The 12,388-nt window shown below is 41.1% G+C and overlaps 1 protein-coding gene across 1 annotated transcript in view; it reads left to right on the top strand.

Moving 5' to 3' along the window:
- The window catches only part of LOC132703623 (uncharacterized), a 209,267-nt gene that overhangs the window by 152,630 nt on the left and 44,249 nt on the right, over window positions 1-12,388 (top strand). The window contains exons 57-74 of the mRNA XM_060672989.1: window positions 10-318; window positions 373-1,017; window positions 1,072-1,386; window positions 1,442-2,071; window positions 2,127-2,435; window positions 2,487-2,807; window positions 2,861-3,187; window positions 3,240-4,184; window positions 4,244-4,549; window positions 6,285-6,926; window positions 6,981-7,292; window positions 7,346-7,678; window positions 7,850-8,152; window positions 8,211-8,516; window positions 9,645-10,292; window positions 10,349-10,666; window positions 10,767-11,708; window positions 11,795-12,112. Coding sequence (XP_060528972.1) covers window positions 10-318; window positions 373-1,017; window positions 1,072-1,386; window positions 1,442-2,071; window positions 2,127-2,435; window positions 2,487-2,807; window positions 2,861-3,187; window positions 3,240-4,184; window positions 4,244-4,549; window positions 6,285-6,926; window positions 6,981-7,292; window positions 7,346-7,678; window positions 7,850-8,152; window positions 8,211-8,516; window positions 9,645-10,292; window positions 10,349-10,666; window positions 10,767-11,708; window positions 11,795-12,112 — 8,229 coding nt within the window. The remainder of the gene's footprint in view (window positions 1-9; window positions 319-372; window positions 1,018-1,071; window positions 1,387-1,441; window positions 2,072-2,126; window positions 2,436-2,486; window positions 2,808-2,860; window positions 3,188-3,239; window positions 4,185-4,243; window positions 4,550-6,284; window positions 6,927-6,980; window positions 7,293-7,345; window positions 7,679-7,849; window positions 8,153-8,210; window positions 8,517-9,644; window positions 10,293-10,348; window positions 10,667-10,766; window positions 11,709-11,794; window positions 12,113-12,388) is intronic.

Below are 12,388 nucleotides of genomic sequence, written 5' to 3'. Positions count from 1 at the left end.
ATATTGCAGAAGATATATTGGTAGTAAATCCTTGTAGTCCAAATCCTTGTGGTGCAAACAGTCGATGTAGAGAGATTAACGGACAAGCTGTGTGTTCGTGCGTGTCGGGCTATATCGGAAATCCCCCCTCCTGTAGACCAGAATGTATCTCTAGTTCAGAATGTTCGTTAAACGAAGCCTGCCACAATCAAAAATGTATCGATCCATGCCCTGGAACATGCGGTTTGAAAGCCAAATGTCAGACGATAAACCATAGCCCAATTTGCAGCTGTTTGCCACGATACACTGGTGATCCGTTTACTATGTGTCACCCTATACGTAAGTTTTGTTTGATTTTATATCAAAGTGCTGGTAACAACTTCCATAATCCAGGTGAAGAAGTTCAACCGGTAGTACAAGTGAACCCGTGTCAACCATCTCCTTGTGGTGTAAACTCCCAATGTAAAGTGGTAGGCGAATCCTACTCGTGCTCCTGTCTGCCTGATTTTCATGGAACTCCGCCTAACTGCAGACCCGAATGCGTTAGCAATTCTGACTGTAGCAATCATCTCGCTTGTATAAACAGAAAATGTGCAGACCCTTGCACTGGAATTTGTGGATTAAATGCGGAATGTCGAGTTGTCAGTCACACAGCAATTTGCATGTGTTTGTCCGGATATGTGGGTGACCCCTTCCTAAACTGCAATGCTCAGCAACCCACAGTACAAGAAATTATCAATCCGTGTGAGCCTTCACCATGCGGTGCAAATGCTAAATGCAGTCAAAGGCATGGCGCGGGATCATGTTTATGCCTCCCAGAATACATTGGAAATCCGTACGAAGGTTGTCGACCAGAATGTACTCTTAATTCAGACTGCTTATCAAACAAAGCTTGTATACATAATAAATGTCAAGATCCATGCCCAGGAACATGCGGTTCGAATGCGATCTGTCATGTAATAAATCATTTACCTTCATGCGTATGCGATTCGGGATATACCGGTGATCCATTTAGATACTGTACTCTTGACATAAAATGTAAGTCTTTGTAACTTCAGTCTCCGTCATTTACACAAATTTGAAATTTTATAGCTACCGATGAAATTCTAACAAATCCTTGCCAACCGTCACCTTGTGGGCCAAACAGTCAATGCCGAGAAGTAAATAGTCAGGCTGTGTGCTCTTGCCTCATTAATTATATAGGAAATCCACCCACATGCAGACCCGAATGTACTGTTAGCACAGAATGTCCTTTGAATCAGGCATGTTCTAATCAAAAGTGTGTTGATCCGTGTCCAGGCACGTGCGGATTGAACGCAATATGCCACGTTGTTAGACACAGCCCAATATGCTCGTGCAAAGATCAGTTTACAGGAGATGCTTTCACACGCTGCTATCATATCCCACGTAAGACTTGTCTCTTGTAATTTAGGAAACTTAATACCAAACATTAACGTTTTAGAACAAGTTTCTCCGATTATCGCAACCAATCCCTGTATTCCTTCTCCATGTGGTCCGAATAGCCAATGCAAAGATTTGGGCGAAACGCCATCGTGCTCGTGTTTACCTGATTTCTTAGGCAGTCCTCCAAATTGTCGGCACGAATGCAACATCAACTCGGAATGTCCAAGCAAATTCGCATGCATCCACCACAAATGTTTGGATCCATGTCCTGGATCATGTGGTGCTCTAGCCCATTGTAATGTAATAAATCACATGCCGGTATGCAACTGTCCAGAAGGATATACCGGAGATCCGTTTAATTATTGCTCCCCCAAACCACCTGCAAAAGAACCGCCAGCAGTAAATCTCTGCAATCCTTCGCCCTGTGGGCCCAACTCCGTTTGCAGGAATGGCACATGCACATGTCTGCCGGACTATCATGGCGATCCATACAATGAATGTAGACCAGAGTGTGTCCTTTCAAATGATTGTCCGAGAGATAAGACTTGCATTAGACACAAATGCAAAGATCCGTGTCCCGGTACTTGCGGACAAAATGCAGTGTGCAACGTAATTGATCACATACCCATGTGTTCATGCTTAGACGGTTACTCTGGCAACGCTTTTCTCATTTGTTCGAAAATACCAGGTAACATTTTTAAGTAAACTATTAAAACAAAAACAAGTCAACTATTGTATTTAAGCAGAAACCCCTAAAAAACCATGCAACCCATCGCCATGTGGTCCAAACAGTCAGTGTAGAGAAGTAAACCAACAACCCGTGTGTTCTTGCTTGTCCGGTTTCATAGGTAGTCCACCAACTTGCCGACCTGAGTGCGTAACAAGTGAAGAATGCTTACTGCACCAAGCTTGTGTCAATCAAAAATGTATCGATCCGTGCCCTGGCGTTTGTGGTATTTTAGCCCAATGTCAAGTGGTGCATCACAATCCGATTTGCGCTTGCTTGCCCGGGCACACTGGAAATCCTTTCGTGAGATGCACGCCCATTTTAGGTAAATTTATTGTTGGTAAAAAAAGGTTGCCTTCTAATCATGCGTTTGTAGCTGAAGAAGCAGTAGTTAAACCATCAAACCCGTGTATTCCCAGCCCGTGTGGCCCCAATTCTGAATGCAGGGCGATCGGAGAATCACCATCTTGTTCTTGTTTGCCGACCTTTATTGGATCGCCTCCGAATTGTAAACCGGAATGTGTATCAAATGGCGACTGCAGTAGTCAATTGGCCTGCATAAATAATAAATGTGCTAGCCCTTGTCCTGGGATATGCGGCACCAACGCAGAATGTCAAGTAATTAGTCACGCCCCTATTTGCATTTGCGTAGAAGGCTTCGTGGGCGATCCCTTCGCCCAATGTACTCCAAAACCCCGTAAGTGGAATTAAAAAATTCCATAAGAACAACGTCTTACTCGCATTTTTTAGCCATTCCAATTCAGGAACACCTAACCCCGTGTTTCCCATCACCATGCGGCCCGAATGCTGAATGCCGAGAACAGTATGGTGCAGGATCATGCAAATGTCTTCCAGAATATGTCGGAAATCCTTACGAAGGCTGCAGACCCGAATGTGTTGTAAACACAGATTGCCCTTATAATGACGCTTGCCTTAAAAATAAATGTCAAAATCCTTGTCCCGGAACGTGTGGTCAAAATGCAGAATGTCAGGTGGTCAATCATTTACCAATGTGTACTTGCCTCAGGGGATATACCGGCGATCCTTTCAGTTATTGCAATTTAATACCCCCAAAACGTAAGAAAAAACTATCCTCTAAGGATAAAGTTTTTAATTTTTCCAATTTTAGACGACATACCTCAGAATCCCTGCCAGCCGACTCCGTGCGGACCGAATAGTCAGTGCAAAGAAATTAATGGTCAATCTGTCTGTTCGTGCTTACCAGAATTTATCGGAAATCCTCCTGGTTGTAGGCCGGAATGCGTGACTAGTTCAGAATGTCCGCTGAGCAAAGCGTGTGTCAACAAAAAATGTCAAAATCCTTGCCCGGATGTGTGCGGAAACAACGCCGAATGTCGTGTGATAAATCATGGGCCGGTATGCTCTTGCAGACATGGCTTCACGGGCGACCCATTCAGTAGATGCATACCCATTCCTACTATGACTGAAATAATCGAACCGGTAACTAGCAACCCATGCGTGCCTACGCCCTGTGGTCCGAATAGTCAATGCAATAACGTTAATGGCGTGCCAGCATGTTCGTGCGCGATCAATTTTATAGGTAGCCCTCCAAACTGTCGACCTGAATGTCTAATCAACGCAGAATGCCAAAGCAATTTAGCCTGCATCAATCAAAAATGCAAAGATCCATGTGTCGGAGCGTGCGGGAGTGGTGCCTTATGTTCCGTGATTAATCACACACCTACTTGCGCGTGTCCAGAAGGTTACGTAGGTGACCCTTTCAGTTATTGTAATCTTAAACCGCAAGAAATTGCACCGATTTCGTCCGACTTGTGCAATCCATCCCCATGCGGGCCCAATGCCCAGTGCGATGACGGAATTTGTAGTTGCATACCCGAATACCGAGGCGATCCGTACGCTGGTTGTAGACCCGAATGCGTATTGAATAACGATTGTCCTCGCCACTTGACCTGCATTAATAGTAAATGCAAAAATCCTTGTACGGGAACTTGCGGCATCAATGCCGAATGCACAGTTGTCAGTCATATCCCTATGTGCACATGCCATTCCGGATATTCAGGCAATGCATTTATAATGTGTAATCCTATAGAAAGTAAGTGTTTACGAAGCCGGGACGAAATACCAATTTGATATGGAATCTTTTTATCTTAGGACCTCCTCCCAAAAATCCTTGCAGTCCATCACCTTGCGGACCTAATAGTCAATGCAAAGAAGTCAATGGACAGGCGGTATGTTCTTGTATACCAAGTTATAGCGGTAGTCCTCCTACGTGTAGACCAGAATGCATTGTTAGTTCGGAATGTGCCCTGAATAAGGCGTGTCTCAATCAAGTATGCATAGATCCTTGCCCAGGCACCTGTGGTATCGGAGCGCACTGTCAAGTTTCTAATCACAACCCTATTTGTACTTGTCCCACGAGACACACAGGTGATCCTTTCGTTCGCTGTCTCCCGATCCGTAAGTACAAAATGTTCGCTATACTCACCAGAATAAGCAGTACCACTTGCAACCTTACCCTTCTCTATCGGTTCATTGGATATTTTTCTTAAAATGTTTACATTCAAACCGAAATAAAAATTAAATGTACTTTTTGTGCGATACGACATCGCATATCAATACTTCTGTCTCTCGCTTTGTAATACTTTAAGTTCCCCATCTAGGTTCTAGATTTCTCAGTTTTGTATTTGTATATTTAGTGAAGATTGGTCCCTTATATTTAAAAAAAAGTCTATTTAGGTAGATTTTGCTTTGTTCGGGGGTGTAAAACCGGTTATTTCAATAAAAAAAAAAACAAAACAAATTGGCATGTGAAATTGGTATGAACAAATAAGTGATGTTCGACTAACTCATTTTTATTAAAAAATGACATGTTTGTTGGTCTATCTAAATTTTTGCTTGATGAAAATCCATTTATAAAAATAAATAAGAACTAAAAGTTTAAATTTTCACTAAATTATATATTTTCACATGACAATTGTTTCGACAACAATGTTTATCAAATGTAATATTTACAAACTACTTGCTACTATATATATCGAAAAATGACAATAAAATCTTAACTAATGTTGTGAGAATTTAAGTTTAATAATGGAGAGGCATTTAAATCTAATTAAGCAATGCATTTGAATGCCTCATTTTTAAATAAATAATTTAAATTTAAATTTAATTTTCTACTTTTTGCGTATCAAAATTGTCGTCAAAAATGTGTTTTTCTGGGTTTAAGTGTGTAGCATAATTAGAATCTATATTGTTTTAAATGCTCTTTCATGTTCTTTAACGAACTTAACTTAACTTAATGAACATGAAAGAGCGTTTAAAAAACATTAGTCTAGATTCTAATTATGCTACACAGTTAAACACAGAAAAACACATTTTTGACGACAATTTTGATATTTTATCTACAGCTACAAAAAGTAGAAAATTAAATTTATTGGAAGCCATGGAGATTAACAAAATGGGACATTCAAATGCATTGCTTAACGATCAATTAGGTTTAAATAAAATAATAAAAATTAATAAAAAATGTGAAAATATATAATTTAGTGAAAATCTGAACTTTTGGTTCTTATTTATTTTGTCAATTAATTAATATTTAATAGAAAATCATTCTTGGGATATGCTCTCATTAGTTACATAGCCGATAATAAAAATAATAAGATAATAAAAATACAACGATTATTGTCACTTCTTTGTAAGTACCATCTATCAAGACACTTCATGGATATCTTTCACTTATAAATTTGTTAACGTAATTAGATTTTGTTTGAGAACTGTTTTTTTTTTTGGGAAACCTTAGGCCGATAATAAGAATATAGATTGGAGTCCATTTAGCCGAAAAAGCTGGAAAATAATTATTATCACTAAAATCGTTAAAGATAAGTGTATGGGAAGTTTTTACAAAAATAATCAGAAAGTGTCAGCAGAGAGAAAGATTTAAGTTGTTGCTTCTTTTCAACACAAGCGTCGCCAGTTCCGTACTAAATGTAATTATAATTGTTACTTCACGATTTCGTAATCCACTGTGAGACAATTTGTATATCTGTGGACAATATCAATCAAATGTTCATCAACCATTTTTCTATAACTAATACTGACTAAATGCAAAGTGATAACTCATGCATTTGATCTAAACTTTCAGTACTGCTTATTCTGTTGAAAAGGGTATACCTTAACTTCACGCTAAATTTTTAAGGGGATGAACCCGTGGATTTGCCTTCCGACCCTTGCCAGCCATCGCCGTGTGGCCCGAGATCCCAGTGCAAAAATATCGGTGGAAATCCATCTTGCTCGTGCCTGCCCGATTTCATTGGAACACCGCCCAATTGTAAACCAGAATGCGTCGGCAACAGTGAATGCGCCAGTCATTTAGCGTGCATAAACCAAAAATGCAAAGACCCCTGTCCCGGAGTGTGCGGGACCCACGCGGATTGCCGCGTCCTCAGCCACACTCCCAATTGCGTTTGCCACTCAGGTTATACCGGCAATCCGTTCAGTGAATGTCATTTTGCGCCACCCTTGGAAGTTATCACACCATGTTCTCCGTCACCCTGCGGGGCGAACGCCCTTTGTCGCGAACAAAATGGCGCCGGCTCGTGCGTTTGTTTGCGCCATTATATTGGAAATCCGTACGAAGGATGTCGCCCAGAATGTTCAGTTAATAGCGATTGTCCGTCGAACAAAGCCTGCGTTAATTTGAAATGCGCAGATCCTTGTCCGGGAACATGCGGAACTAGTTCGCAGTGCCTCGTGATAAATCACGTGCCCTCTTGTACTTGTTTTCCGGGTTACAGCGGCGATCCCTACCAACGCTGTACCGTTGAAGTCGTAGAACCAAGTAAGAGTTTGACGTGAACAGGGACGTGCGAATTTTTTATGCCACTAATTTCAGCAATAGAAGATAGACCGACAAATCCCTGCCAACAATCCCCTTGTGGGCCCAATAGTCAATGTAAAGAAGTCAATGGTCAAGCAGTATGCTCTTGCCTATCGGACTATATTGGTAGTCCTCCCGCCTGCAGGCCAGAATGCGTGGTCAGCACCGAGTGTTCCCCAAATAAGGCTTGCATAAATAGAAAGTGCGTGGATCCGTGTCCTGGAACGTGCGGAGTAAATACGAATTGTAAAGTCATTAAACACAGTCCCATATGTAGTTGTTTGCCTGGAAACACCGGTAATCCGTTTACCCGCTGTTATGCCATTGGTACCTATCACAATAATGCTAGCCATTTGCTGTGAATAATTATTTCTTTTTAGTCGTGGAGTCTATACAAACAGCGCCACCGAAGGATCTTTGCCTTTTATCACCTTGCGGCCCATATAGCCAATGTAGAGATTTGGGCGGATATCCGTCATGTTCTTGCTTACCCACGTATTTAGGAGTACCCCCGCACTGTAAACCGGAGTGCGTCATCAATTCCGAATGTCCGAGTAACTTGGCTTGTATTCGAGAGAAATGTCAAAATCCCTGTCCTGGCTTGTGTGGCGCAAATGCGCTGTGCACCGTGAGAAACCATGTTCCAAGTTGCACCTGTATTGAAACTCATACCGGTGATCCCTTCACTGCCTGTCACATTAAACCTGTGCAAGGTATTGTTTTTTTTTTAATAAATGTTATCAAAGTTAAGAATTAACATGTTCTAAAAACATTTCTCACAATGGAGTAAAAATTTGCATATTTCATAAATTGCGTAAAATCACGCGAAAACGTGCAATAATTTTGCACCAAGTCACTATCACAAACTTTTTACAATTTTATAGAGATCGTATCCGAAACCGACCCGTGCTACCCCTCACCTTGTGGTCCAAACGCTGAATGTACCGAGGGTATTTGCACCTGCCTTCGGGAATATCAAGGAGACCCGTACGTAGGATGTAGACCTGAATGCGTACTAAACAGCGATTGTCCCAAACACAAAGCCTGCGTGCAGAAAAAATGCATCGACCCATGTCCAGGAACGTGCGGACAGAATGCGCGATGTGACGTCTATAATCATATTCCTATGTGTTCTTGTTTACCTGATCACACCGGTAACCCATTCATATTTTGTAACAAAATTCCGGGTATGAAACGATCACCATAATCGAGCAGAAATTTTTAAGAATAGCAAACACTTTTTAGCGCCTCTTCCGCAAAATCCATGTCAACCATCGCCCTGCGGGCCCAACAGTCAATGCAAGGAAGTTAATAACGGAGCTGTGTGCTCATGTCTAGTTGGGTACCTCGGTAGTCCCCCTACTTGTCGTCCCGAGTGTGTCTCCAGTAACGAATGTAATTTGAATCAGGCGTGCTACAATCAAAAATGTATCAATCCATGTCCCGGAACCTGTGGTTTAGGAGCAAAATGCCAAGTGGTCAATCACAATCCGATTTGTACGTGCCCCTCAGGTTATACGGGAGACCCATTTATAGCATGTCAAATTAGACGTAAGTGTTTTGCTATGAAATAATTTTTGACATTTATGTTGAATGTCTTAGAATATTTTTGAATTATTTTTTGGAAATTAAATAATAGAATCAATAACTGATGAGGGTTATGATGCTATACAATGTTAGTTTTTCATTTTATCTAATATCTTTCAATATCTTATATTTTTATAACGGATTATAATCACAATAAAGTCAGATTCTAACCATCATCCGCATCCCCATATGATGTCTAAAACTTAATTTCACTATTACCATTTCTGTTTCACATGGTTGAAATTCAGTTCAAAACGCATATTTATATTTGAAAGCGTTTGTTCTAATTAATTGTAATGCAAAAAATAATTTTGGTTGGTTTAGTTCAATTTAATAACGGCTGATTGAAGCTTTCATAGCCGTTATTATTTTTTATAAAAGACAATATAAAAAAGTATCTGTAAGATTACCAGTCAACTTTAAGTCAAATCTAGTCAAGTGTGTACATGTTTAGTACTAACTACGGAGGATTAAAGGAGGGATAATGTTTGTAAAAAGTTTCAGCCTTTAATTTTAAAATAGTTCAAGCTCTCAATCTAGATGAAGTGCCAGACAATACGCTACGCGGAGTGCAAAATATACTATTTCATAAAGAAAAAAACCAATAGACTCCTTAAAATATCTACAAATTATGTATTATTATTTTGTATAATCTGTGTAAAACCCGCCGTTAACTAATTTTGTAAAAAATTTAAGCATTATTTATAAATATTTATTTAAAAAAAACTCTATTGCTAGACGAATTTTGACTGATTTTCTTAAGATTGCCATTTGTACAACTTTTTTTTGGCCCTCCATATTACTGACCGAAATATTATTATTTAAATATTCAATATTAATATAAGGCCATTCTGCTTCCATATTTTAACAAATACAATCCTCACAATATAAATAATTCATCTGGCTTTGCTGAAATGAAATTCAACCATACTTCTGTAATCCACGAAAGATATTTCTATCCATTCATTTTATTGTATTCTTACCATCACCAGATTGAGAATTTTCAAATATTCAAAATTATCGGGTTTTGGAGAGAGCTTCTTTTTATTTTTTTATTCCTTAGCAAAGATCTAACGAATACAGGCATTTCAGCAACCGAAGAACCATCAAAACCAGCGGATCCTTGTCGACCATCGCCGTGTGGTCCGAATTCAGAATGCAAAGTAACCAATAATTCCCCATCTTGTTCGTGTCTTCGGGATTACATAGGATCACCTCCAAATTGCCGACCCGAATGCGCCAGTAACAGCGAATGTGCCAATCATTTGGCTTGCATAAATAACAAATGCAAAAATCCATGTCCGGCGCCTTGCGGGTCAAACGCGGAATGCAAAGTGATCAGTCATACTCCGAATTGTGTATGCCGTGCCGGTTATTCAGGAAACCCGTTCATTTCGTGCAACGTAGTACCACAATTTGAACCGATTGAGAATATTTCGCCTTGTTCACCGTCACCGTGTGGAGCCAATGCCGCGTGCAGAGAACAAAACAGAGCAGGTTCCTGTACGTGTCTGCCTGGTTATATAGGAAATCCTTATGAGGGGTGTAGACCGGAATGTACCTTAAATTCAGACTGCGCACCAAATAAAGCGTGTGTCAACAATAAATGCAAAGACCCGTGTCCGGGCACTTGTAGCCAAAATGCTTATTGCCAAGTCATCAACCACTTGCCCTCGTGCTCTTGTAATCCCGGATATACCGGCGATCCGTTCACTTATTGTCGTTTCTTGGAACCGACACGTAAGGCATAAACCAAACGTACATTCTACAACGTGATATTACTAATGCCATTTTAGCGGTTTTGGAAGAAGTGCCGCACGACCCTTGTCAACCATCACCCTGTGGACCAAACAGTCAATGTAAAAACATTAACGGTCAACCGGTTTGTTCTTGCTTGCCAGCATTTAAAGGTAGTCCGCCGGGATGCAGGCCCGAATGTATCGTGAGCTCGGAGTGCCCGTCGAATAAGGGTTGTATATCTCAGAAATGTGCCGACCCTTGCGCCGGTACTTGTGGACTTAACTCCAATTGCCAAGTTATCAATCACAGTCCGATATGTAGTTGCATACCTCGTTTTACTGGTGACCCGTTCACCAGATGCTCTCCAATTCCACGTGAGTAGAGATACCCAAAATAAAGTGTTCTTTTAGCATCGGTAACTCAAACACCCACGAAACCTCTCAATTTCTAATGTCACTGATGTATTTATTTTAGCTCCGTCTGCATCGCCTGTTATCCAACTTGTGATAGATCCCTGCGTACCTTCACCTTGCGGTCCGAATTCACAATGCCGTAATATCGGTGGAATTCCATCTTGCTCGTGTCTGCCTCAATATATAGGCGGCCCACCGAGCTGCAGACCGGAGTGCACAATTAATTCAGAGTGCTCTAGTAATTTGGCTTGCATCAGAGAAAAATGTCGAGATCCCTGCCCGGGATCGTGTGGTGTGGGTGCCGAGTGTTCGGTTATCAACCACATACCGATTTGCAGTTGTTTGCGAGAATTTAGTGGCGATCCATTTAAGCAATGCTTACTGCTTCCCCCTCCTCAAGTGGTCGTTGCAGATCTCTGCAATCCCTCCCCTTGTGGAGCAAACGCTCTGTGCAGAAATGGAACCTGTAGCTGTTTACCTGAATATCATGGAGATCCTTATGTGGGTTGCAGACCGGAATGCATCCTCAATAACGATTGTGCCAAAAATAAGGCATGCATCAGGACGAAGTGTGTCGATCCTTGTCCAGGAACGTGCGGGCAAAATGCAGACTGCGCGATAATAAACCATATACCGATGTGCACGTGCAGATACGGATATGTAGGGAACGCCTTCGTTATTTGCAACCCGATACCACAAGCAACGGCGACGAGACCTTGCATGCCAAGCCCCTGTGGCCCTAACAGTCAATGTAGGGAGGTCAACGATCAGGCGGTTTGTTCCTGCGTGCCCGGATTTGCCGGGAGTCCTCCTGATTGTAGACCGGAATGCGTTACAAGCTCGGAATGTAGCTTAAATAAGGCTTGCGTCAATCAGAAATGTATAGATCCATGTCCCGGCACTTGCGGGTTGAACGCCAAATGTCAAGTTGTTAATCATAACCCCATATGTACCTGCTTCGAAAACTATGTCGGGGATCCGTTTACCAGATGTCTTCCAAAACGTAAGATATCGATGTTCTCCTCACACCTTTATTGAATTATTCAAAAAAGTAGGGGATGGAAGCGTTACAAAATAACCTTCTTTTAGCGTTAGAGGAACCTGTTATTGTGAATCCGTGCCAACCATCTCCGTGCGGGCCTAATGCTCAATGCAAAGAAATTAACAATAGTCCATCTTGTTCCTGTTTGCCGGATTTTATCGGAACGCCACCGAACTGTAGACCTCGATGTGTCAGCAATAGCGAATGCGCTAGTAACCTGGCTTGTATCAATTTAAAATGTAAAGATCCTTGCCCCGGAATCTGCGGCCTCAATGCCGAATGTAGAGTGGTCAGTCACACTCCGAACTGCGTATGTTTGTCGAATTACGTGGGAAATTCATTTGTACAGTGTTCGCCACCTCCGTGTAAGCGTTTTAATTAGCTATAAATTTGAGTAGATATAATATTTACAAAAAAAAAGTACTTCTCCCAAAATTAAATATCATTTTTATCACCAAAATAACTATTATTTAAAACACAGAAGGAACATATCTATGTATAATTATTTTACAGCCAGAACAAAAAACAAAAAAAAAACTACGTCTATCTGAATTATTTAGGGTGAGCCGACTTCATCAAAGGTGTTTCCTTTGAGCACGGAATTTCTTTCGAGAGAATAAAATTGGTACAGGGTTAAAATT

The sequence above is a fragment of the Cylas formicarius genome, unplaced genomic scaffold, assembly GCF_029955315.1.
Source record: "Cylas formicarius isolate icCylForm1 unplaced genomic scaffold, icCylForm1.1 PGA_scaffold_6__28_contigs__length_40554024, whole genome shotgun sequence".
Lineage (NCBI taxonomy): Eukaryota > Metazoa > Arthropoda > Insecta > Coleoptera > Brentidae > Cylas > Cylas formicarius.
This window is presented reverse-complemented; position numbering and strand designations above follow the sequence as displayed.